At 33.4% G+C, this 25,488-nt stretch overlaps 1 protein-coding gene across 4 annotated transcripts in view; it reads left to right on the forward strand.

Annotated features, from left to right (window-relative positions):
* Positions 1-25,244, forward strand: part of LOC108912647 (spectrin alpha chain, non-erythrocytic 1) — a 222,883-nt gene extending 197,639 nt beyond the window's left edge. For 2 of the 4 annotated variants that reach the window (XM_018717949.2, XM_018717947.2), the window contains exons 15-24: positions 494-550; positions 722-1,308; positions 1,371-4,345; positions 4,408-4,638; positions 10,321-11,069; positions 13,436-14,340; positions 15,215-15,597; positions 15,653-15,788; positions 19,647-19,736; positions 24,979-25,244. In XM_018717949.2, the coding sequence (XP_018573465.1) occupies positions 494-550; positions 722-1,308; positions 1,371-4,345; positions 4,408-4,638; positions 10,321-11,069; positions 13,436-14,340; positions 15,215-15,597; positions 15,653-15,788; positions 19,647-19,736; positions 24,979-25,121 (6,256 nt within the window). In that variant the 3' untranslated portion in view covers positions 25,122-25,244. The remainder of the gene's footprint in view (positions 1-493; positions 551-721; positions 1,309-1,370; positions 4,346-4,407; positions 4,639-10,320; positions 11,070-13,435; positions 14,341-15,214; positions 15,598-15,652; positions 15,789-19,646; positions 19,737-24,978) is intronic. The other 2 variants (XM_018717951.2, XM_018717948.2) reach the window with 2 other exon arrangements.
* Positions 25,245-25,488: the final 244 nt, after the last annotated feature.

Consider the following 25,488-nt stretch of genomic DNA (forward strand, 5'->3'; position numbering starts at 1 on the left):
GAGTAGACAAAAAAATATAAGTTTTGGGCTATGACTAAAGCAGCAGAAGTTATATAAAAATATAGCATACACCACTGAATTCTGTGCAAGAAACTGAAAAGCTCTTCATTAAAATAAAAATTTGGAAATAGGAAAGTTATATGACATGATAGAAAATAGCTCAAAACAATAATGCCCTGTACGTTTTAAACAAATCAACATCCCAAGTTAAAACTTTTGCTGTTTTATTATTCTCAAAAATTCTCCAAAACAGTCGAATTTGGTCCACCCTGTACAATGTTGTTAGTGGAAGTTTACTATACTATGATTTCTCTCACAATTTAGTTTTAATTATTATCATTGTTAACCAAAAATCTATTTTATATTAGAACATTATTCATGTGAGAAATGTGTAATTGTTTGTATTTTAATGTTGTGTTGTTTATGTGCACTATATCACTTGTAATTAAAAACTCACATTATTCACGATGGTGTTGGAACTAACTTGTTTTAGAAACGAAGCACCTTCCGAAGCTTGCCAGGAAGTTATGGAAAAACATCAACATATACGGTAATGTGTTCCTTTCTAACATATTTACTTCAATCACCCTTATAAAACACAACTGAATTCTGTAACAAACTTCCTTTATAACTACTTTTATAATTGCTGTGTGTAAATATCGTAATGCATACAGAGGGATACTTTCCTCTTAGTAATGAAATCTATTTTGTTATGTAACAGGCAAGCATGGGAAAATCTTCATGATCAAATAAACACTAGAGAACAAAGACTAAATGCAGCTGGAGAAATTCACAGGTTCCACAGAGATATAGCAGATGCTCTACAGAGAATTCAAGAAAAGAATGCCGCACTTGGCACCGACCTCGGTCGTGACTTAAACTCAGCTTTGACATTATTAAGAAAACACGAAGCTTTTGAAAATGAACTGGTCGTTTTAGAAGCACAGTTGCAAGTCCTTGTGGAAGACGCTTCAAGATTACAAAAAATGTATCCCAGCAATAAAAACAAAATTCAGCAGCAACAAGAATTAGTCGTGGATGCTTGGAACGGTTTGAAAGAAAGGGCAGAACTAAGAAGAGACCAGTTACAAGCTAGTGTAGATCTACAGAAGTTCCTAACCCAAGTGCGGGATTTAACAAACTGGGCAACAAGTTTAAGGCTAGCCATGAGCGCAGAGGAAAATGTAAGAAGCGCTGCTAGGGCACAAGTACTAAAGAGTGAACATGAAGCCCTTAAAGGAGAAATAGAAGCGAGAGAAGTCAATTTCCAAGATGTTGCTGAAAACCTTGCAGCAATGGAACAAACTGGTAATGACGTTTGAACTACCTACATCTTAATTGAATGCGCTTTAATTTTAATTTTATTTTAGGTCACTATGCAGCAACTGAAGCATTGGAGAGATATAAAAACCTGATACAGGAGAGGGAAAAACTCCACACCGCTTGGCAACTTAAAAAAATTCATCTCGATCAGTTATGTGACCTTCACATGTTCCTGAGAGAAGCTAAAATTATAGAAGATGCTACAAATGCTCAGGAAGCTGCCTTGAGTAATATGGTAATCTGTGAAACTGTAGACGAAGTAGCAAACTTGTTAAAGAAGCACGAAGCCTTTGAAAAAGTAATGAATCATCAAGACAAAAATTTGGAAGCTTTAATAGTATCTGGAAATAAATTATTGAATCAAGATCACTTCGAAAGTGAACAGATAGCTAGGAAGTTGGCAGATATCCAGCAAAAACGTATCCGTGTTCACCATTTGTGTGCCCAGAAGAAACAGTTACTTACGGATGGTTTACTTTATGCCGAATTTATCAGAGATGTTGGCGAGGCACAAATCTGGATAGCAGAAAAACAGAAAAAATTAGAAACTGAAATTAAGACTGGCGAAGTGACCAACTTAGAAGACAAAATTAAAAAGTTGCAGAAATATCAAGCCTTTCAAGCAGAGGTAGCTGCAAATTCCGGAAGAATAAAGGAAATTAAGACTAATGGGGACACATTGATAAGAAAGAACCATAAATCTTCTAAGGATATCGGAGAACAATTATACCAACTGGAAAAAGCATGGAAACATTTGATAGATGAAGTGACTCTTAGAGGAAAAGGATTAGAAGAAGCTCAAGATATTCTTGAATTTAATAACCAACTTGACAAAATTGAATCGTGGATTAGAGATAAAGAGGTCATGATACAAGCTGGAGACACCGGTAAAGATTATGAACATTGCCAAATGTTGCAACGCAAATTAGACGATGTGGACAGTGACATGAAAATAGATGATACCAGAATTAAAACTATCAGTGCCTTAGCGAATAAATTAGCTAGACAGGGCCACCATGGAGTTCAAGAAAGAGAGGGCAATTTCATCAAAAAATGGCAGTCTTTGCAAGGAGCTCTTAACGATTATAGAAATAAATTAGCTGCTGCATCAGAAATCCACCTTTTCGATCGTGACGTTGCAGATACTTCTGAACGGATTGCAGAAAAATGTGTTGCTATGGAATCTGATGATGTTGGTAAAGATCTAAATGCTGTCGAAGCTTTGCTACGGAAACAGGAGGCACTTGAGAGTGAAATAGCTGTAGTTGAAAATAAAATATTGGACGAACATCAGAAAAATGCATTTTATCTTAGCCAGAAATATCCACACATGGCACAACATTTGGAAGATAAATTGTTGGCTCTACAAGATCAGTTAGATAAACTGATGAACGCTAAGAACAAACGTAGAGATTTATTAGAAAAAGCTTATGCACAAGAAAAATTCTTGTCAGAAGTTAAGGAAATCGAGCAGTGGGTAAACGACATAATTAAAAGGATGGAGGCTCAAGAAAAACCTAATAGCATAGCGGAAGCGGAGGCTCAGTTGGAATTACATAATGAATTAAGGGCTGAAATCAATGGTCGAAACGAGCCATTTAAGGTCCTTATCCATTATGGAGAAACATGCCCTCAAAAGGATAATCCAAAAATTCAAGAAAACGTGCAAAAACTTAAAGATTTACGAGACAATATCCACAAAGCTTGGGACGAACGTAAGCAGGAATTAACACACGAGTATGATTTAGAAGATTTCAAAGAACAAGCGAAACAACTGAACAGCTGGTTAGCAACAAAAGAAGCTTTCTTAAATAACGATGATGTAGGTGACACGCCTAGAGCTGTTGAGGTTCTACTACGTAAACATAATGACTTTGAAGCTATGCTTGAGAAGCAGTTAATCAAAGTGGAGGAGCTGGAGGAAGTAGCCAAACGAATTATGTCAGATACTAACAAGAACAATGAGGAAGTTTCCAACAGATTAGCGGCTATCATTAATCGCAAGAACAAGCTTTTAATGAAAGCGGAGGAACGTAAAGACACGTTAGAAAAATCCAAGGCTCTGCAAGAATTCTTAAGAAATGTGAATGACGTGGAAACTTGGTTGAGTCAAAAATTGCAAATTGCAGCTGATGAAAACTACAGAGAACCAAACAATTTACAAAATAAGATACAAAAACATGCAACTTTTGAAGCTGAAGTGATTGCGAGTGGCGAAAGAATTCAAAATGTAGTTGAAGAAGGAAAAGAACTGATATCTATCGATCATTATGCTGCTACTGAAATAGGAATTAGGTTAGACGAACTTGAAAATGATTGGAAACATCTTCTAGAACTATCGAATCTTAAAAGAGACAGACTTAATGAAGCCTACCAAGCTCTTTTATTCAATCGCTCTTTGGACGAATTTGAAACTTGGCTTTTAGAAGTCGAAGGTCAAGTTAAAAGTACTGATACTGGTAAAGATTTAGCGACAGCTAATAATATACTAAAACGTCACACCACCCTGGAAAATGATATCCAGCAACATACTGAAAATTGTGAAATAATACATGAAGGAGCAGAACAATTTATCAAAAGTGGCCACTTCATGGCAGACGAAATTGAAGCAAGAGCACAGGATTCTATAACTCGCTTCCATCAGCTTAGAGAGCCTTTACAAGCTAGAAGAGATTTACTTGAATCATCTACAATGTTGCAACAGTTTACCAGGGATGTAGATGACGAACTTCAATGGTTAGACGATAGAGAACCACTTGCTGCATCTAGAGAGTTGGGCAACAGCTTAACAGCTGTACAAAGTTTACAAAAGAAGCATCAAGCCTTAGAAGCCGAATTGGCTTCAAGAGAACCGATTGTTTCCTCACTTGTAGCTCGTGCTGCTCATTTAACGAGTGCAGAACATCCTTCAGCATCTATTATTAGTGCAAAAGCAAACGAGTTAAAGACAAAATTGGCCCAAGTAAGAGATTTAGCCAGTATCAGACGTTTGAGGCTACAAGATGCCTTGGAAGCGCAAACAGTAGGTTTATAAATGAAATTTAAAATTCCTTTCTTTATACATATATATTTTTTTTATTTTAGTTCTATCAAGAAGTATCAGAAGCAGAGGCATGGATCAACGACAAACGTCCTTTCTTGGCGACAAAAGAAGTAGGCAAGGATGAGGATACGGCTCAGTCTCTCCAAAGAAAATTAGAAGCTCTTTCAATCGAAGTTAAAACTTTTCAGCCCACTATTCAAAGACTGGGACAAGTTGCTGATGCTTTAGTCGAACGAGAACATTTTGACTCCAATAATATAGCAGCTACTAAGGTAGGCAATTTTATAATAGTTTTAAATTTTATAGCCTGATAATTAAGGCTCGAATATTATGTTCAGGATTATATGAATTCTCAACAAATTATTTGTATATAAATAGAGCTAATACACAGATTCCTTATTAAAATTTAAGTACTCGAATCAAATGTGTAAGAGCACATTTTTGTAGGAATCTCCGCCTAATACAAGTATTATTTACACAGGGTGATTCACAAACAGTAACCAAAAATGAAACCTCGTATTCTTTGGTGAATTTTATGGGGAGTTTTTATCTAGGACACTCCGTTAGAAAGATTTCTCATATTTACAGTAGGTAAATCTATAGAAAATAAAGATTATTATTATTATTATTATTATTATTATTATTATTATTATTATTAAAGATACAGGATGTTAAACTTCAAAAGATATTTTTTAATTTTTTTAAATAATTAAAAACTAGTAAGTGAAATCATTTGAAATTGGGCACATGTATGTATGTAAACATTGTCCAAAATCTGAGACTTTTTCCTAAAATTTATATGCTCCAGTGGCAGAGATACAGGGTATCGGTGGCATATTTTTCTAAACAAAATATTACACCACTGCTTTACGGTAACAGTCATGATATTTTTGGATTCGTCTTTCAATTTTCTACAAATTACTACTTTCTTATGTTTTTAAAAAAAAACCTGATTTTCAAGTAAAGCTTAAAAAACGAAATGAAAACACTTTTACTTAAATGACATAATAAACACTAATAATTCGGTTATTTATTTGAATAAAGAAATTACAGTGAAAATCGTTTATAACAACCTTTAAGGGACCGTTTGTTTACGGTTGTTATAATCGATAGACGTAATAAGCAATTACATATATTTTATTTAAAATTTTTATAGAAAAAATGAGAAATTACAAGTCTTTATGTATGTACATGTATTGCTTTGCGTTCAAAAGATCACGCACGCTTCATTTTCAATGAATTGTTTACGAATAGAGACTACTTTATTTCTATCCTTCCAAATTGTTGAAATCGTAGTGTGACACGCCACATTTTTTTTGCTTACTTGCATTAGCCATTTTTTAATCTCTATATTATATGTGATTTTTCTTCTTAATTTAACACTTTTCCCTTCGACATCGTGATAGAAAGCAGTAATTAATTCATGTAATACAATTGTATGCGTGTCATAGTAAACGATATTTTTAATGTGGTATTTCTACAGGGTGTCCGGAAATGATGAGCAAAAAATTCAGGGGATAATTCTAGACCGAAAATAAATCCTACCTCTTTCTATAACATTTTTTCCAAAACTGATTATTAACGGAGTTACAGGGTGTTAAAGTTAAATTTTATTTGCAGTTTCTTTGCAATACCTTTTGCCACACTCATAATATTTTGACGAAATTTCGTATATGGGGGTTTTTCGGGATGAGGATTATAAATTTGCCCACCGTTTTTACGTATTTTGTGGAGGGCGCCACATACGAGCCTTTATTTTGATTTGAATGGTTCCAACTTTTTTGTGCTACACTTTATGCGACTTTTGATTCTCCTAACCTTTTGACATAAAAAAGATATACTTTATTTGTTTCGATAAATCTAACCGTTTTCGAGAAAAAGGCTAAAATAACATCGCTTGCATGTGATGAATACGAAATCATTTTATTTTCTTTTCTACATTAAACATAGCATGCTTTGGAAACAAGCGCTTAGTTGCCTTGGAAACAAATTTGTGGAAAATTAGTTTTGATAGATAGTAATTTTGTACAAGTTCTTTTGTAGTAATTGTTATCATAAAAATAATAATAAAAATGAACAACAATTACTCTAACGTGGAGTTGCGGGACATACATTATTATTAAGGTTTAGCTGCTGGCAATGCTCTTGCAGCACGACGTTTGTATCGTGAAGCATTTCCAAATAGAAACCTACCCCAATCGCGAATGTTCAGTACTATTCATCGAAGACTGGGAGAATTTGGATTGTTCAAAACTAGAAATTTTGATGTAGGTCGACAATGGAATACTAGCACAGCAGAAGCAGAAGCTTGTATTTTGAATTTGATAGAGAAGAATCCCAATATAAGTATAAGAAAAATTGCTATTCAGGAGGGCATTCCAAAGAGCTCCGTACATGAAACAATACACGAACAAAATCTTCATCCGTACCACTACCAAAAGGTGCAAGCCTTATCTGCCGTTGATCCTGCTGCTTGTGTGAATTTCTGCAATACAATAAGAATACTTCATAATGGTGACCAAAATTTTGTTCGTAATATCCTTTTCACAGACGAAGCTGGATTTGGCCATGATGGCTTAATAAACCTCCACAATGAGCATTTTTGGTCTGATGAGAATCCTAATTTATCAATAGAGCGTGGTTATCAAAATAAGTTTTCCGTCAACGTGTGGGCCGGTATTGTAGGGGACTACTTAATTGGGCCACATTTCTTTCCACAAAGACTCAATGGTGAAGTTTACTTGGATTTTTTAAGAAACCACTTACCTATTCTATTGGAAGATGTACCACTCGGATTAAGAAATGCAATGTGGCTGCTTCAAGATGGCGCGCCACCGCATTTTAGTTTAGCGGCCAGAGAATTCTTAAATGAAACTTTTCCTGAAAGGTGGATAGGACGCGGTGGTTTTGTACAGTGGGCCCCTAGATCCCCTGACTTAAACCCAATCGATTTCTTTTTTTGGGGCTATCTGAAGACGCTTGTATACAGGACACCTGTGAATAGCGTCGATGAACTGAGAGAAAGAATTGTTGCTAATTGTGAGGTAATTAAGCAAAAGGAAGGAATATTCCATAGAGTTCGTCGGAATTTTTTAAGAAGAATTAATTTATGCATTGAAGAGGAAGGACGTCACTTTGAACTTTTGATTTGAATGTTTAATTTGTATTTGTATTGTTCTAGTAACTTATGTATTTTAACCTTATGATTTTGTTAGTAAACCATTCTTTATTTGTTGAGGACGTTATTTTTTTATTATTTATCATTAACCACCATCAGCGTAACAACAAATTTTCACAAAAATTACTATCTGTCAAAACTAATTCTCCACAAACTTGTTTCCAAGGCAACTAAGCGCTTGTTTCCAAAGCATGCTATGTTTAATGTAGAAAATAAATTAAAATGATTTCGTATTCATCACATGCAAGCAATGTTATTTTAGCGTTTTTCTCGAAAACGGTTAGATTTATCGAAACAAATAAAGTATACCTTTTTTATGTCAAAAGGTTAGGAGAACAAAAATATTCAGTCAAAAGTCGCATAAAGTGTAGCACAAAAAAGTTGGAACCATTCAAATCAAAATAAAGGCTCGTATGTGGCGCCCTCTACAAAATGCGAAAAAACGGTGGGCAAATTTACAATCCTCATCCCGAAAAACCCCCATACACAAAATTTCGTCAAAATATTATGAGTGTGGCAAAAGGTATTGCAAAAAAACTGCAAATAAAATTTAACTTTAACACCCTGTAACTCCGTTAATAATCAGTTTTGGAAAAAATGTTACAGAAAGAGGTAGCATTTATTTTCAGTCTATTATCCCCTGAATTTTTTGCTCATCATTTCCAGACACCCTGTATAGGGTTAAATCAGGACTTCCGAATTCCGTCATTATATCCAATATGTCATACAAAGTGATGTCGTTATAACCAATTTTCACTGTAATAACATTACTCATCATTTTAATGATTTTATTTGAGTAATTTCTCAAAAATACCTCCATTTCCACGAACACAGGCACGACATCTTTTTAATAACAAAAAGTGCAATTTATTCGAAATTTATTGTTGCTTGAATCTGATGAAAACATAATTTATTATTTTGTCTAACTGCTCAGAATGCCAAAGTTGCTATTGCAGCCTACTATAATTTTAAACCGGATTTTATTCGTATATCGAAGTGTGTTTTCAGTTCGTTTTTTAAGATTTACTCAAAAATTAGGCTAGAAAAACATAAGAAAGACGAATCCAAAATATCATGATAAAAGCATCATGGTAAAGCAGTGTTGCACTATTGTATTTAGGAAAAGGTCTCAGATTTTGGACAATGTTTTCAAAAATACATGTGCCCCATTTCAAATTATTTCCCTTAGGTACTAGTTTTTAAATGATTTAAAAAAATTTAAATATATCTTTTTAAAACTCACCAAAGAATACGAGGTTTCATTTTTGGTCATCGTTTGTGAATCACCCTGTATTTACAGTTATAGTAATTTATACAAACTAAACAAAATTTTTTTATAGAAATACACCACATTTTATTAATCTTGAAGTTTATTTTCTTTCCTATGACTAATCCGATCTTGATGACCTTTTTTTAAATTATAGGATTATTCTTTCTTCAGTAATATTCCTAAGGTAGAAATTTTTATTGAAATTTAAGAATATACACGGTGCACTGCAAAATAAGTTTTTTCTCCAAAATTTGAAACACCTTGTAGGAAGTGCCAACTACCTTACCAAATGTTTACTTGTATCACATTGTAGTCTCTTGTTTTCTGAAAAATTTGTGTTTTAATTCATTTCATATACTTGGTTAATTGCAAGCGCACCAGTTTGTTCCAAACATTTATAAACAGAAAATAAATGCCTCAAATTAACTGTTTTGTTAGTGAACAAATACGGTTTTTGTTTATACAATTCCAACCGTTGTGTAGGGGAAGTCAAATGGAGATTAGAGACAAAAACTATGGGAATTAAAACATGTGTTATAGTTGTGCAACGATGTGCGGTAATAGTTGTCGCTTGTGTCTCTAGCTTCTATCTTTGGTGGTCATATTCCCAGTACAACATTCGTCAAAACATATTAAACCATATTATTTAATGCAGATCCTGTAATAGTTTAGGGAAGAATTTTCTTGATGACTAAAATAGAACTGTTCTGCTTCTCGTATAAACAATTTCTTATTAATGCACGATAACGCAAGACACCACACTGCTCATGCAGTACAGGAATAATTGCTTGAGTTGTGTATTGAGCCTTTAGACTAGCCCACGGGTAATCTAGATCTCACTCCTATAGAACATTTGTGGGACAACATGGGTAGACAACTGAGAAACAATTAACCAGTACATCGAAAACACGCTCAGAGAAATATTAAATTAAATAAAGTTATAACTTAGAAAAATAAAGTCGTCAAAATCAAATTAGCTGCCGCAAGAAAATCAACATTGAAATTGAGACCCATTTTTAATGGTGCATTAATGTGAAGTGTATATTTTTTTGATATTTGAAACATCGGGTTGAAAAATTTTAAATGGAACACCTTGTTTATATAAATAATTGTATTCTTGACAATTATTTATAGAGATAAAAAATTATTTTTTAAAATTATTTATTTGTGACATATTTTAGCTTTTCCCTCATTATTAGGGTCATTTATCTTGCTTGTGAAAAAATTAAAAATTGATTAAACAACAAGAATCGGTGAATTATTAAATTAATTTTGCCTAACCAAAACTCTTCCACTGAAAGAGGCAAATGAATAAAAAATATAAAAAATACGCATCACTACTGTTATCAATCTATTATCATTTTCAAAAATAAGAATGATGTTTCTTTTTCAAATAAATTTGACAGTTTTTTATTTTGAGATTCTAAATTAGGCAAAGACAAAATACTCTAATAAATAAAGAAAACAAATATATTTAACGCATAATGAAATGTTTTATTTATTCAGGTTGAACTAGAAGGAGAATTTGCCGAATTACGAAAGTTGGTTACCGAAAGAGAAGTCCGACTCTCCGAAGCTTTACAGTACTTCGGTTTCATTCATGACTGTAATGAAGTTCAGGAATGGATGAGAGAACAAATGAATAAAGCCGATTCGGAAGAATATGGCAATGACTTAGAGCATGTCGAACTACTTATTCAAGCATTCGATACATTCCATGCTAGCTTAATGAACAGCGAACCGAGAGTACAGCAATGCGTAGAAAATGGAAACGTTATTATAGAAGCTAAGAGCAGTTACAGTAACGAAGTCCAACAGAAGGTTATTGACTTGCAGAACACCTGGGAAGATTTAGTTGAACTGGCCAATGCACGTAAAGAAGCGTTGGCAGGGGCTAAACAAGTTCACGTATTCGATCGAACTGCAGAAGAAATCATTTCTTGGATACAAGAAAAAGAGGCTGATATCAACTATAGTCCCTACGTGCAAGATTCAGAAGCTATTGAACAACTAATAAGGAAACATCAAGCCCTTGAAACTGAAATGAAAGCTATTAAGGATAAAGTGGACCTTATAGAACAGGAAGGTGATAGACTTATTGCTGAATTTCCGGATACTAAGGAACACATTGATGATAAGAGAGAAGACACTGTTAGTGCTTGGGAGGACTTACAAACTAAAGCCGAGAGAGAAAAAGATTACCTACAACAATCTGAACAATTACAGTCGTACTTTGATGAATATCATGATTTGCTGTAAGTATATGCTTAAAGTTACATTATATTTATCAAAAATTAAAAATTTATTCAAACGGTATAGCAACATCATTGAAGAGGTTTCTAACACAAATAGTGAATGCGTTATTGTATGTAATTGGTAATAGAATATAGTTATTTTTAAGTGGTAACCTATCCTTACAAGTAAACTGTTGTTAGACCATACTACAATTTTCCCAATTTATGATTGTTGTAGATTACAGGGTCCATTATAAAAGTAATGCGCATTTTGTGGGAAAAATAGATTTATTGATTGTACCGGTACAAATACTTAAAATTCTTCAAAATACTCTCCCCCAGCATCAATGCACTTGCGGAGACGTGTCTGCCATGCCTGGAAGGCACCCTGAAACTCTTCGACGGGAATTGTTCTTAGGAACGTTGTAACATGCTTTTGGATGTTTTCCACAGACTCCCAATGCCTTCCTTTCAGCTCTCTCTTCAGTCAGGGAAACAAAAAAAAGTTGCATGGAGCCAAGTGGGGACTGTAAGGGGGCTGGGGGACCACCGGGGTGTTGTTCCGGGTCAGGGAGTTGGTAACATTGAAGGCCGTGTGGCTGGGGGCATTGTCATGGTGGAGCTTGACCGTGTTTTTGATGTCTGCCCTCACGCACGCAACCGGGTGTTTCAATCTCTTGAGCACCTCCAGGTAAAAGGCTGAGTTGACAGTTTCTTCCTGCAGTACAAACTCAAAATGGACGATTTTCGGACGTCAAAAAAGACAGTGAGCATCGTTTTGATGCGAGACTTGCTCATTCACACTTTCTTGGGGTGGGGGAATGATTTTGTGTGCCACTCGCTGCTCTGCCTTTTCGATTCTGGGTCGTACTCGAACATCCAGGATTCATCTCCGGTTACGACAGAGTTAAGAAAGTCCGGCTCATTTTGAATCAAATCCAACAATTCTTGACAGCTTGAAACTCGATGTTCTTTCTGGTCTTCCGTCAACACTTTCGGCACAAGCTTCGCGCAGACCTTGCGCATTTGCAGGTCCTCGGTCACTATCCCATGTATCTACCACAAATGTGGACATGTTTAGGGTGTCAGCAATTTGCTGCATACTCAATCAACGGTCGGAACGCAAAACTTCGCCCACGATTCACGTTTTCGTCAGTTCTGGCCGTTGTTGGGCGTTCAGAACGGGGTTGTCGGCGATATCCCCCCAGCCCTCCTTGAACACCTTGTGCCACCTCCGAGACTGTGACCTTGAAATGCAGCTGTCCTTGAAGGCCCCTTGAAACATCTGGAATGTTTCGGTTACATTCCCAACCACACACAAAACTTAATGGTATATCGCTGTTCAAGCGAACGCTCCATAGGGCTGTATTACAAAGTCGAAAAACACACTTTACACGGAGGCACGTCTTTCCACACAGACTGCTCGGAACAAACTGGCGACCGGCTGCATTGGAAGGGCAGACCCCGCACCACATTTCACGACCCGTTTTACCCCGCTGTGATGGATAGTTGTGTCACATCACATCACAATTACTTTTATAATGGAGCCGGTATAAATTGGTTTTGTAAAAAGTCGATAAATTTTAATGGTGTTTTCAAGAAAAATATATTTTGTAGTTTATTTGAAAATCAGATCATATTTGTTTTTGAACAAGCACATTAATGAGTAACACCTCTATAAAAGTAAAGCATTTTTTTACAATTTTTTTTTATTGGAAGGAAATGTAAGAGGATAATAATATTAAAGGATGTTATGAACGATGTCTTTAAGTGAAAAAATATATATATATATTTATTCATAAGTAGTATAAAATGGCGACGCTAGAGCTATTCTCACGAGGCATGTTGAATTCGAGGCGCTCTGCGGCATGCAGTATAACTGAAATTTGAAAATAGAAAGAACAACAAAATTTCTCTTAATCTACATGAGTATGGCTAGAAAAATATGAACATTTTGACAAAAAAAAAGGTGAAATTATTTGTTATTAAATAATGATAAAATCAACTTATTGAAAATCCCAGATCTACTTCTCTTTGAAATGTTATATTAAAAATATAGTTAAAATTTGGATTGAATAAAATGAAAATTGTTAAGAGTTATGCTGTATGCCGTTTTAAAAAATCACGTTTTGAGAAAAACGTCTTTAAAGTTTTGAGACACTATACTAACTTTCATTTGAAAATGCTTTTAATTGAATACAAACTCCTAACAATATTTGTTAGTAGTATTGGAGAAGTTGAGTTAGGTTAGGTAGGTATAATTTTGCCTATCTAATTCTAACTTATTAGCTCTTTTAATTTATTTGATATCAAACAGCAGATTTTTTGTATTATGAGAATTAGTCTTATACATTTAAAGTAAAATAAAATTGATTTTTTTACTTTAGTGCATGGATAAATGAAATGCTCGCGAAGATAACAGCGCCCGATTTGCCACAGGACAGCATGGAGGCCGAAATTCTAATAGAAAGGCATAAGGAATACAAAAGTGAAATTGATGGACGTTTGCCAGTTCTCAAACAGTTTTACAAAAACGGTAACACCTTCATTAAAGAGAAACACTATCTATCTCAAGAAATCGAAGATAAAATAAAAATACTACAACAAAGAATGGAACTGTTGATAAATATATGGAATAAGAGAAATATCATTTACGAACAAAACTTGGATGTGCAACTTTTCAAACGAGAGGCAAATACTTTAGAAAACTGGTTGGTTGTAAGAGAGGGTATCTTAAAAGACTCTAAAGTCGGAGAAAGCATTCCACAAGTTGAGGAACTTATTCGTAAACATCGTGACTTCGAAGAAGCTGTCAAAGCACAAGAGGATAAGTTCGACGCTCTTAAACGAATGACACTGGTAGAAGATGCATTTGCCCAACAGTTGAAACAAGAAGCTCTTGCACGTAAAGCTGAAAAAGAAAGAGTGGAACTGGAAAGGTTAGAACAGAGGAAGAGACAAGAAATGGCAAGAATAGCCGAAATGAGGCGACAGGAATCTAGAGAGAGAGATTCCAGGTATCATGATATACCAGAAGACACTGTTAATGGTGAAACGATTATTACTACAGAAACTCAGATTGTAATTACTCCTCCGCCTGTGAAACCCAGTGTGACTCTGAGAAAAACTAATTCAGTGGCTCAGATGTTTGAAAGAGACAGAATGAGGAGAGGTTCCGATGCCTCAGTAAAAAGGGCAGAGAGTATGAAAGTTGGACCAAGTTCCAAACCACCGAAGAGGACACCTTCATTTACTACAAGAAGACGAGGCTCGTTAAGATCAAAACCAGCAGGTAAATATTGCAATTTTATCACTTTTCTTATCAATTAATGGGGTTGTTCCTTCAACCAAAAAGAAATATTCATTTCTGAAAAATATATTTTAATATTTTTGGTAAAGATATTAGTTAATTTTAATCAGTAATTTTTTTATTATTTTGATTTTAAATTTTATTTTACATGTCACTAAGGGAAAAATTAGATCACAAATCTGTTGGCACACGGGGTTGCGTAACTGGTAGCAATTTATGCACTAACTTTTTGGACTCAACTCCTGGTCTTATAACTTCTCAAACACTACTTGTCTGTCCTTGAATTACTGCTTCTTTACTTTTTCAATGGAGAAATTGCATATGAATTTGAAGATTAAAAAACCAAAATGTCAATATAATGATCTAAATAATTAACAGAATCTGTTAAATTCTGTGGATGGGAAACCCATCATTTGACAGTATACTATGGATGGAGCCAAAGCTGACTTTCTGTGCAATGTACCTGCTCCAACATGAACTGCAAAAGCGGCAGCGATTTACCCTAACTCACGTAACCTAGGATACAAATCGCGCGACATTGATTTAAGAGGGCTCAATAGCAAATAGCCAACCAGCAATACATATTTATAGATTTTATTACACAGTTTGTCCAAATTTGAATTAATGCACAAATAACAGACTTTCCCCCATTTGAATGCAGATTTTCTATAAAATGGACTTGGTTTGAAACTCAAATTATTTTTTGATGTAAAGAAATTTGTAATTTACGATGTCGCTTGTTCTAAAGCGGCCCCTTACCTCTCTCTCTACATTCCATCCATAGTATACTGTCAAATCGATGGGAAAACCACTGAAATGACCAGTATTAAAATTCCATGGCACAATTAAATTTTAGATATAGTTTTACCGCCAGTGGAAGCAGAGGCATTCTTGGAAAGAAAACAGTTATTACTTCCTGGGCAAAAAAGAGCAACAAACAGGACATGGAAGAATTCATACACTGTACTCTGTGGTCAGTTGCTATGCTTCTTTAAAAACAAAGACGATTTTGCAGCAAGTAAAGCAAGTTGTCCACCACTAAATATCCACAATGCTTCGTGTACAGTAGCCGAAGACTACCAAAAACGAAAACATACTTTCCGATTAATAATTACTGACGGTTCAGAATTCCTGTTCTCTAGTAATTCCGAAGTAGATATGATGGACTGGATAAACAAAATTACTTTTAGAGCTAGGTTACCTCCAAGTCAACAGTTGCTGCACTTCGATATTCCTAAGGTAAATATATTTTGGTTGTTTTAAAATTTGCTTTGTTACATTACTTTATTTACAGGACCATAACGATTTTGAAATTAGTTCCCAATCGAGTAGGACTTCAAGTCCGGATGTGGCGGATTCAGTACTTTTGCGGCATGACCTTCAGTCGACTAATGGAAGCGTAGCGTCACATTCTCATCGACATACAATGGGTAAGACATTCTTTATTTTTGTTTTTAAAATGTTTTATTCACATCATTTAAACCTAATATCGTATCCACAAGCAAGTGTATGTACAGAATGTCACACATTTACTATAAATAAACACATTTTACAGTGCCTCTATATTCATTTTTCATTTGTAAATACCTTTACTAAAGTGTGTATGTTGGAGACAATTAATTTGTGCAGCAATTTAAAGATATATATTTGATGTTCTAATGGTAACAATGCGAACTTTGTATATACCACATCCAAAACGAGAATGTCTATCATGAGGATATCGAAAACGATGGCTTAAATTAAAAAAAAGTTGCGTTATTAGGGAACCAGCGGTGACTGATGAAAATTAAAGTGCTCATATTTTGATAAATAAATATGTGACCCATACCTTTTCTTAGATGATTTCTAGATCCATAAAGAGTACTTTCATGATGAAAAAGTTTCCAGAGAAATTAGCGAAAAAGGGAATTGAAATAGAGGTGTCCGTCCTGGGTTTCAAAAAGAGTTACCCGCTTGTGTCCATGGATTGAGTGCACGTGGGGTGTAGATGACAAAAATTTTTTCGAGTTGAAATTTCAGCTCTGAGCATAAACTAGGATGTTGAGAAAATTAGTCCAATTAATTAATGTACAGGGTGTTTTTATAATGAATTTGTTTCTAAAAATATCAAAAATATTTACTTAAGAAAGTTATTGAGAACTAAAAGTTATGACAGATTGTCAATTTTCAATTTCTCTTCTCTTCTTCTTTTTTTTTTTTATTTTTCACAACCACAAAGTACAAATTCCAAATTATTTATTAGAAAAAAAAATGTAACTAATATAATAAACATAAATAAACAAATAATATAATGGTTATTCAAATGTGCTGCCACCAACCATTACACATCGCTCAGCGCGCTTGGTAAATTCTGTGCAGGAATTTTGGATTTCTTGAATGAGGATGGCATTAATTATTGTATCTTTTATTCTTCGTTTTAATTCAAATAAATAAAAGTCCAATAGAGTTAAATCAGGACTTCTAGTTGACCAAGAAATTGGATCAGGATCGGGAAAATATAATTATCATTAAAGAATTAAATATTACTAAACATTTTAAAACAATAAAAATATGCACTTACAATTTAATTATTGAGGTATGAATATATAACGTTTTGACAAATTTGAACAAACATCTGATCCAATGAAAGGAAATATGGCAACACTGTACGCTGTATTTAACGCATTAACTGACGCGCTATATTTGAATAGCTCGATTATAGATTATAAAATTATTCCAGCGAAAACATATGTAGTAATAATTAATATTAAATACATTTTTTGTGATCTAATGCAATATAATAGCAAGTTGAAACTAAAATTGAAAGGATCTCTTTGCAAAACGAACAGTATAGATGTTCTGTCATAATCTTCAATTTGACAAGGTAACGTCTCACTATCATGCACTGAGCTTCTTGATAGTTATCATATGGATTCTCGGTTTGCACATTTTACTTTTTTCTTATCAGTCCCACATTCTGTTTCATACGCATTTTATATTGCTTTCAGTCATTACTTTTCCTTTGTATCTTGGATGTTCATTCATGTTTATGGAATACGTGCAAAGCACAGTTGACAGTTGTCCCAACTTTTACCACCACGCCATGGCAATGTTGCCAGATTTCATCAATAATATTACAAGCTCCTAATGAATAGACACTTTTATTCAAATAAAAAGTTAATTGCCGTGCATTAAACACGAAAAATATATGCAAGCTAATAAAGTATAAGTTGTATAAATTTCATTCGTATATATTATATTTAGTTTGCTCAAATTAGTTTATGTAAGGTTGGTACTACAACGAAACTACCGTGTATAAGCATAGGCTTCCCTCCCGCACCGCCTGCCCTGCAAGAGATGTATCAAACCTTCTTAAGTAAATATTTTTTATATTTTTAAAAACAGGTACTTTACTCGAGAATTTTTTAAAATTCATCGTAAAAACACCCTGTGCATTAATTAATTGGACCAATTTTTTCAACTTCTTAGTTTAAGGTTAAGCAGAGATGAAGCCCAAAAGCTCAAATTTCAACTCGAAAATTTTTTGTCATTTACACCTCACGTGCACTCAATCCGTGGACACACTGTATATAAAAATTTAATTTTGTGAAAAATAAAGAAACCTAATTGTACCTCCTAAAATCGTATGGGTCCCATTTTTTTATAAAAAATATGACATCGATTTTCATCAACCACCGCTGTAAGGGACCATTGAAATAGTTGAAGTAGATCTCAGATTATTTATTTTTTAGATATTTTGAAAACTAGGTTTTCTACTTTATTTTTTTCTAAAATAACATTTGTTCATGGCACCTTTTAGGGGAAGGCCGGGTAAGATGGGGCAGTTAAGGATTAAAACTCAATTATTCATAGGGTTTAGTAGTTTTAAAATCGTCTTTATTCTTATTCAGTCATTTTGTTGTCAGTCTTCAATAATTACATGAAATCAGGAGCATCTAACCATTGCACAAGTGATTAAATAACAATATATAAAAAACTAGATATCATTCCATTTTACCTGAACTATCGGGCAAGATGGGATGATGTTATAGGGCACGATGAGGCACACTCATCTTCTTTTTGTGAAAATACGGGTAGTCTGGGCGTCAATTGTACCTTCGGGTTCTCTATTTCATCACTGTTTTCACGGGCCTTTTTTAATTTTCTCTCCAATGTGGTTAGTGGGACTGAAAAGGACTTAACAGGTAACATACATGTTAAAATGGGATACACCATTTTTACCACCAACTTTTTTTGTGAGATAAAAATGAATGGTCTATGAATGGTCACTACTGCTTAATGTCTAAGCCTTCAGTGTAGCCAAACTGACAGACAGCTGATTCCGCTGACAAGTGATGTTACTAGATATTCCCGGGTGTAATTCAGTGCTGGTTGGGGCGTTAGTCTGCAGAATTCAGGAATATCACAGTTTTTAAATACAGTTATGTCTTCTATCTAAAGTATATATTTTTGAATCATTTTAGGTTGATTTTCACTGATGTGTTATTTATGATGGTTTAATTATGCTTCAGATACATTTCATCTGTCATCAGAAGTATTTTGAAAATATTTTTAAATTCAATGTTTTTTTTACTCATATGTGTAACAAAGAATATACAGTTGAATAATTTCCAGACTGGTTGCACATCTTTACTTTAGACTTTTTAACGTTTCAAGAGACATATCACATTCTTCAGAAGGAATTTTAAAACAAGATTAAATCCTCTGGCTGGCATTTATATTTGTTGTGTTTACGGATCCATGTTGTTCCAGTGCTTGATTATTTCAATTCACTGATCTGTGATGTTCCGGTCCTTATTTCTATGTAGAAGCCATTTTCAAATTCCAGGTAGTTAGTTCCAGGTTCTTTTGGATTTCTATTACTCTTTTGTATGTCTTTGATTTTCCTATGATAGATATCCTTATGTTGGACATGGCACATTTATTTTTGGTGATATACAATAATTTAATAAGAAATATCGCAATATCAAAAAAATACATTCAAAATTGATAATTTAAAACCTTTGTAAAGATCAAAAAAGTATTTTTAATATATAAAAAAATGTTATTGTGAAAATATGGTGTAAATAGAATTTTTTTGATGTGAGTCACACAATTCCAGAATATAGCGTATATTAAAGATAAAAAGTGATTTATATTAATTAATGTTTTTAATATACTTACTTAACTAAGTACAGGCAAATTGCATGATGTAATGCATACTATTCATATTTAATTTTCAGTATCAAATAAGTGATTCATTGTAACATATGATTGGTAATATTTTACTAATTAATTTACTAATTTAGGAGAAAGTCCACCACCTTTACCGATGACCGAACCTCCAAATAATTATATGTCCAGGCGTTATGCTTTCGAAAACAGTGGAAATATTTATGGTTAGTTTGCATGCTGGAAATATATTAAAAACTTACTAATGGGCACTCCTTTCATTAACTTTTCTCTCTTTTCAGCACTCTCTTTTGCTTGTGTATCTATTCTCTTCTTTCACCACCAAATAAGTTGTTTAAAATTAGTGAAAATAAATTTGTCGACATGAAAATCTTATAATATATTGAATAACTTCTCAAAAACACATATTGGTTCATTAATTGTTTATTAATCTTGAGAAGTTTAATTAGAGCTCGGTGAGCCTGGAGACATGACACAAATAACAAGACAGGTTTAGAAAAATAGGGATATAGATTTATTAAATCGTTTTATGTGTAATGTATCAAGCTAATGGTTACATAATATGTGTGTCAGCAGACAAAAATATAGTGTACAAATGTACTTAACTGGTTACGATGGATCATACAATTTAATATCGTTTTTGATGAATATATTTGCCACCTAATTTACATAGATACCTTTCATGGATAATACAAATGTGTACACCTGCGGTGTTGCGTTTGTATCTTCAACCTTAAAATCACAGTTCACACGAATTTTATGTTTAAAAGGAGGCCTTTATCAAGTGATGACGACTCAGGTTTAAGTGAAAATTTCAATAAAAATTGTCATGATTCACCATTTTCTTTTCATTTTTACTCCTTTTGGTATGGTATGGATATATGGGCAGGTGAAAATATGCAATAGTTATGACAGGTATATACACAGGTGGATTTTGTGTGGCCTTGCATTACCACATTAAGAATTAAAAGACAAAGAAATGATTTTACTTAATTCAATAAAAAATACAGTAAAACACTAATATTTTCTTCTCGTAACATAATCTGAAGTTTATATAAGCTGGAACAGGTCTGCAAAAATGACCCTTGCCCAGAAATAATGTATAAATATTTTCCCCTGAAACTTACAATTTTAAGAGATAGTGTTAATGTTATTTAGTAATAGAAAAAATTACAAAAAAAATGTTTTCCAGCATTGTGCCTAAATTGTGTAAATATTTTATTTTATTTATTTATGCTTTTATTTTAATCATTGAAAGCATCTGACGGATTTTGCAGTAAGTTTCAGGATAAGTTTGAAAGTATATTTTTACAAATGTTTGTAATTGTATTGCAGAAAACGTACATACAGGTCTGGTCATATTTTTATTCCGATACAAAGTTAGTAAATTATATAAATATTTCACCAGTCTCCCCTAATAATTCTGACCCCACCCCCATATCATTTGTATAACTTTATGCCAGCGATATAAGGGAATAAAAAAACGCCATAAGTGCACAAAAGCTGCGGTTCTAAGCTCTCCTCGACTATTGGTTTATTGTCTCTGCCTTGCATTAGGAATTTGGGAACAACGTACGTCTAAGATACGTACATACGGAAGAAAGAATACTGGACAATAATTACGGTTTTGATTTATTGCGATGGCATAAAGACTATAAGCCACGGCCTGGAATTGACAGCAGTGTTGCCATACGTACAGTAATTACCCTATTTGTGCGATATTTTTTTACAAGAATGATAAAGAGGTTTTGAGACCATACTAAAGCATTCCAACTTTATTACAAATTATTTATAACCTTTAGTAAAAACAAAAACGGTATTCTAAAATAAAATGAGTGGTCTTAAGCAAAATAATGAATTATTTTCAAGTGCTTATTAAATAAAGCCTATTTTTAATTAATAAAGTGTTCAAATAAACCACCTCCTTGAGCTTCATAATCCTAATCTGTCGGAAAATTCTTGAGGAACATTTGACAAAATTTTAGGAGTAACTGATCCTAAAATATTTCTAATTTTAAGCCGTAATTCATCCAAATTTGCAGCTCTTTCATGTCGATGTTTGTAGAGAAGTTGTGTTAAATGACCCCATAAAAAGAAGTCGCAGGGTGTCAGATCTGGAGATCGAGAAGGTCAAGGTATGATACCTCTTGTGGAAATAAACCTTTCAGGAAAAATTTGTTCCAAATAATCTTGAATTGGCCTTGCGTTGCGTTCAGGACATCCGTCTTGCTGAAACCAAATTTCCTCAAAATTTACATCCAAGTTTCGTACAGCTGGTACAACACCTTTTTGTAATAAATAAATATCACTCAGCATTTAAGTTACCATCAATAAAAAAGGAACCCACAATATTATCATCTAAAATGCCAGCCCAAACATTTACCTTTTGAGGGTACTGCGTTCTTAATACTTGTTTTCCCGGGACCAATATTGGACCACTGAAGGATTATGACGGCCAAGTAGGGAAAAATATGATTCGTCTGTAAATAAAATCTGCCTAGCAAATTCATTATTTTCATCTATTTTTTTCTCTAATGGAGTCACAAAACTCCTTACGCCTTATTTGATCACCAGGAATAATTTCTTGAGAAGTTTGCATTTTATAGGCTTTTTAACCATTCTTTTTTAAGATGCGATGAACTGTAAGACTTGGAATGTCAAGTTCTTCGAAAATTTGGAAGGAAGAACACAGCTCACTTAATTCCACAAAAGCACAGGCATTAACTTCTTTTTCTCTCCTTGCTTCAGGAATTTGACGAGGTTCCTGATTGCTGCATTTCGTACACCGATTAACACATCCACAATTCTCAAACTTATGAAAAATATTCAAAACAGTTCTAGCAGTGGGGACTGGTTCGTCGGAGTATGGAAATATAAATCGACCAACGATTTCCTCTGCACTTTCTGCACAATACCATTTAATAGTAAATAATTTTTTGTTCAACACTGTACGCCATTTTTATTTTGTAATATTCCGTCTACTTCTTACCAAATGTTTGAGTGGAATAATAATAAAAATAAAACTAAGCAAAGAGCTTTAGGTATTCGATCGGTTCACAAAAAAATGCAACGGGGCACGTGCGCTCCCACAGCCAACCAATTACGAGAGTCCGAGTCGCAGCCTCGATGATATGTCATGTCCGACACCTTCCACCTGAAGTTGATAGGGGAGATGCATGTAATTTACTGTCTATGCGAAAGAATTACCTGGCCAGACCGGTATGATGTACTCATGCATACATAGGACTAAATAACATGAAAAAAAAAAAACAAGGCATTGATCACATGAAACTATAAAATAATGAGTAAAAAATAAATTAAAGTATTACCAACATGATTAAAGATATGAAACATTTTTTTTACGTCATTAATTGATTGTGAATTAACTATGATTCAATACTCGCATAGTTAACAACCATTTGGTAGATTAGTGAGCAGAACAATTAAATATTGCAGTTTATTTTTACTCCAGTCGGGTTAGACAAAAAAAGGGCTTAACCAGGGAAAAATTAGGGACCACAATTTTATTGTTCTAACTTTTAGGGGGGGCGGTCAATAGTAGTGTAAATTCGGAATCGCGACTGAATTCCACCCCTGCGTCAGCCGTCATCTTGAATTTAAGGAAAAATCGTTTTTGCTCAATGTCTCGGCCATTTTCAACTTTACAACAAAAGTGGTAAGGACTTAAGTTGTTGAAAATGCGATTTCCTACAACTTCTTTTATTACAAATTTTATCGTGCGATCGATATTTTTCAAGTTAAGGGGGAAAATAGTGACAAAGTATAATTATTGAATTATCCCGTTTGTTATTGACTAAACGACATAAATGTACATAAACAAAGTTGGAAATAATTATATTTTCTACAATTTGGATCTCTTTGATTTTTTCGCTACTACCAACATTATTATATTTTAGTATATATGGAGATCTAAGCATCAACAGATATTTTTTAAATCAGATGCATTTATTTGCAAGTTGGCTCAAGAAATTTTTTACGAACAATTTAACATAAAGAGCCTAGTTAGAAGGCAAGCAATGCACTTCATTTGTAAATGGGTAAATTAAAGTCCTTTTTAATTTACCCCCTTACATCTACCATCATTTAGTTTTAGTATTACAATAGATCAAGAAGTTAATAGATTTTATTACTTTTCTTTGCAAAATTATTAATAACAAATAGCCCAGTCGGGTTGTCATTTAACCGGGAAAAAATTAGGGACCACAATTTTATTATTCTAACCTTTAGGGGGGGTCAATAGTAGTGTAAATTCATAATCGCGACTGAATTCCACCCTTGCGTCAGCCGCCATCTTGAATTTAAAGAAAAATCGTTTTTACTCGATATCTCGCCCATTTTCAACTTTACAACATAATAATTTATTCATTTAAAATGGTATGAGAAGCTGCCACTGAGAGTTGAAAATCAAAACTCATATAAGCATTTGAAATGACATTTTCAATGTATAAATTAAAAGGAAGTTTTTTGGATGAAATGTGTCGCCACTCATTTATTAAAATTAATAATAATGTCATTAATCACACAGTCGCAAGTTCAGATATTCCTATGACTTTATAAAAATAATGTCTTTATTTTTGATAAGGTAATTGTACTAAATATTGCATATCCAAATAACAAGAAAAAGACATCAAAATGTCAAAATACCAAAAAATGGTGACGTTTGGCTAAATGTCATTAAATGACATATTAAATAAAATTTTATGTGAAACACAGCAGAATGCATATATGAATGGTCAGTGTTACTCAATGTCTAAGCCTTCAATCATGTCACACTGGTAGAGAGCAATCTGCAATTTCGCAGGTACTCTCGCCAATTAGATAAACCGATTTATATGTGTGTGTGATTTTATGGGAAGTAACTACTATATACCCAGACCAAATATATCAATATTTTGATATATATATACTAACTGCAACCATAGTGATTCATATTATCAAAATATTATGACGAGTGAAAAACAATATTTTGTTTATATATAAATAATGACATTGTGAACAAAAACTCCCAAAATGATTAGTCATAACTTTTATATTGTAATACTGGCCAAAGCGCTTCAGATGATCTAGTAAAATGCATTTATTATAATAATTGTATTATTATTATTATTATTGTAGAAACACATCTATTCAAAACGTCTTTTAATTCTTTTAACTGAATTATACTAGATTCTAGTTTATCTTAACATTTTTAACATTTCATGGGACATAGCCAGCTTACATTATACACTTTGCTTTTAAATCCCAACTCTTATCATGTCTCCAAGTGTGCCGAGGTTTAGTTATAACTATTTGTATTTCTCTGCATATGTTCATTATATCATTAGGTTTAAAAAAATTCTAAATTTATTTTCTCTAAATCTTTCTTGTGGTGTATTTTTTGTATGACTACATGTGGAAGTGTAAATCTTAAGAATGTTTCTGTTTTAGATGGTTTCAACCCACCCCAGAGGCATGATTGGCAAAATACTTCTCAGAGACCCACATCAATGAATTCACAAGACGCACCAAAAATGTCACACAGAATAAGAGATCTTTTTGTTAGGAAGAAGCGCCATACCTCACAGATGTAGTGAAGTCCGCTTCTTGTTAGTTAGGTACCTATAGTATTATGTTTGTGAAAATTATATTGTTTATACTGTAGTTTTTGTAAATAGAAAGTATATATAATACCAAATTTATATTAAAATAGTATTTCTCATAATTTACTATACATATTTGTATTAATTTTTATTATTGCAAAATATATTTAAGTTATTATATTTGTTTTATTGAATTTTATATTTATAATAATTATCATTTCATACCATCCACCAGTACGTCCAAATCCTTTAATTTTTTTTTGTACAGGGGACAATTAGGGTTGCCTACTTTTCCAAACTAAAATAAGGAACACGATATACATTGATATTTAAGGCTTCTATCTGGGGTTGTCATCTT

Source organism: Anoplophora glabripennis, unplaced genomic scaffold (assembly GCF_000390285.2).
Source record: "Anoplophora glabripennis isolate ALB-LARVAE unplaced genomic scaffold, Agla_2.0 scaffold547, whole genome shotgun sequence".
Classification (NCBI taxonomy): Eukaryota; Metazoa; Arthropoda; class Insecta; order Coleoptera; family Cerambycidae; genus Anoplophora; species Anoplophora glabripennis.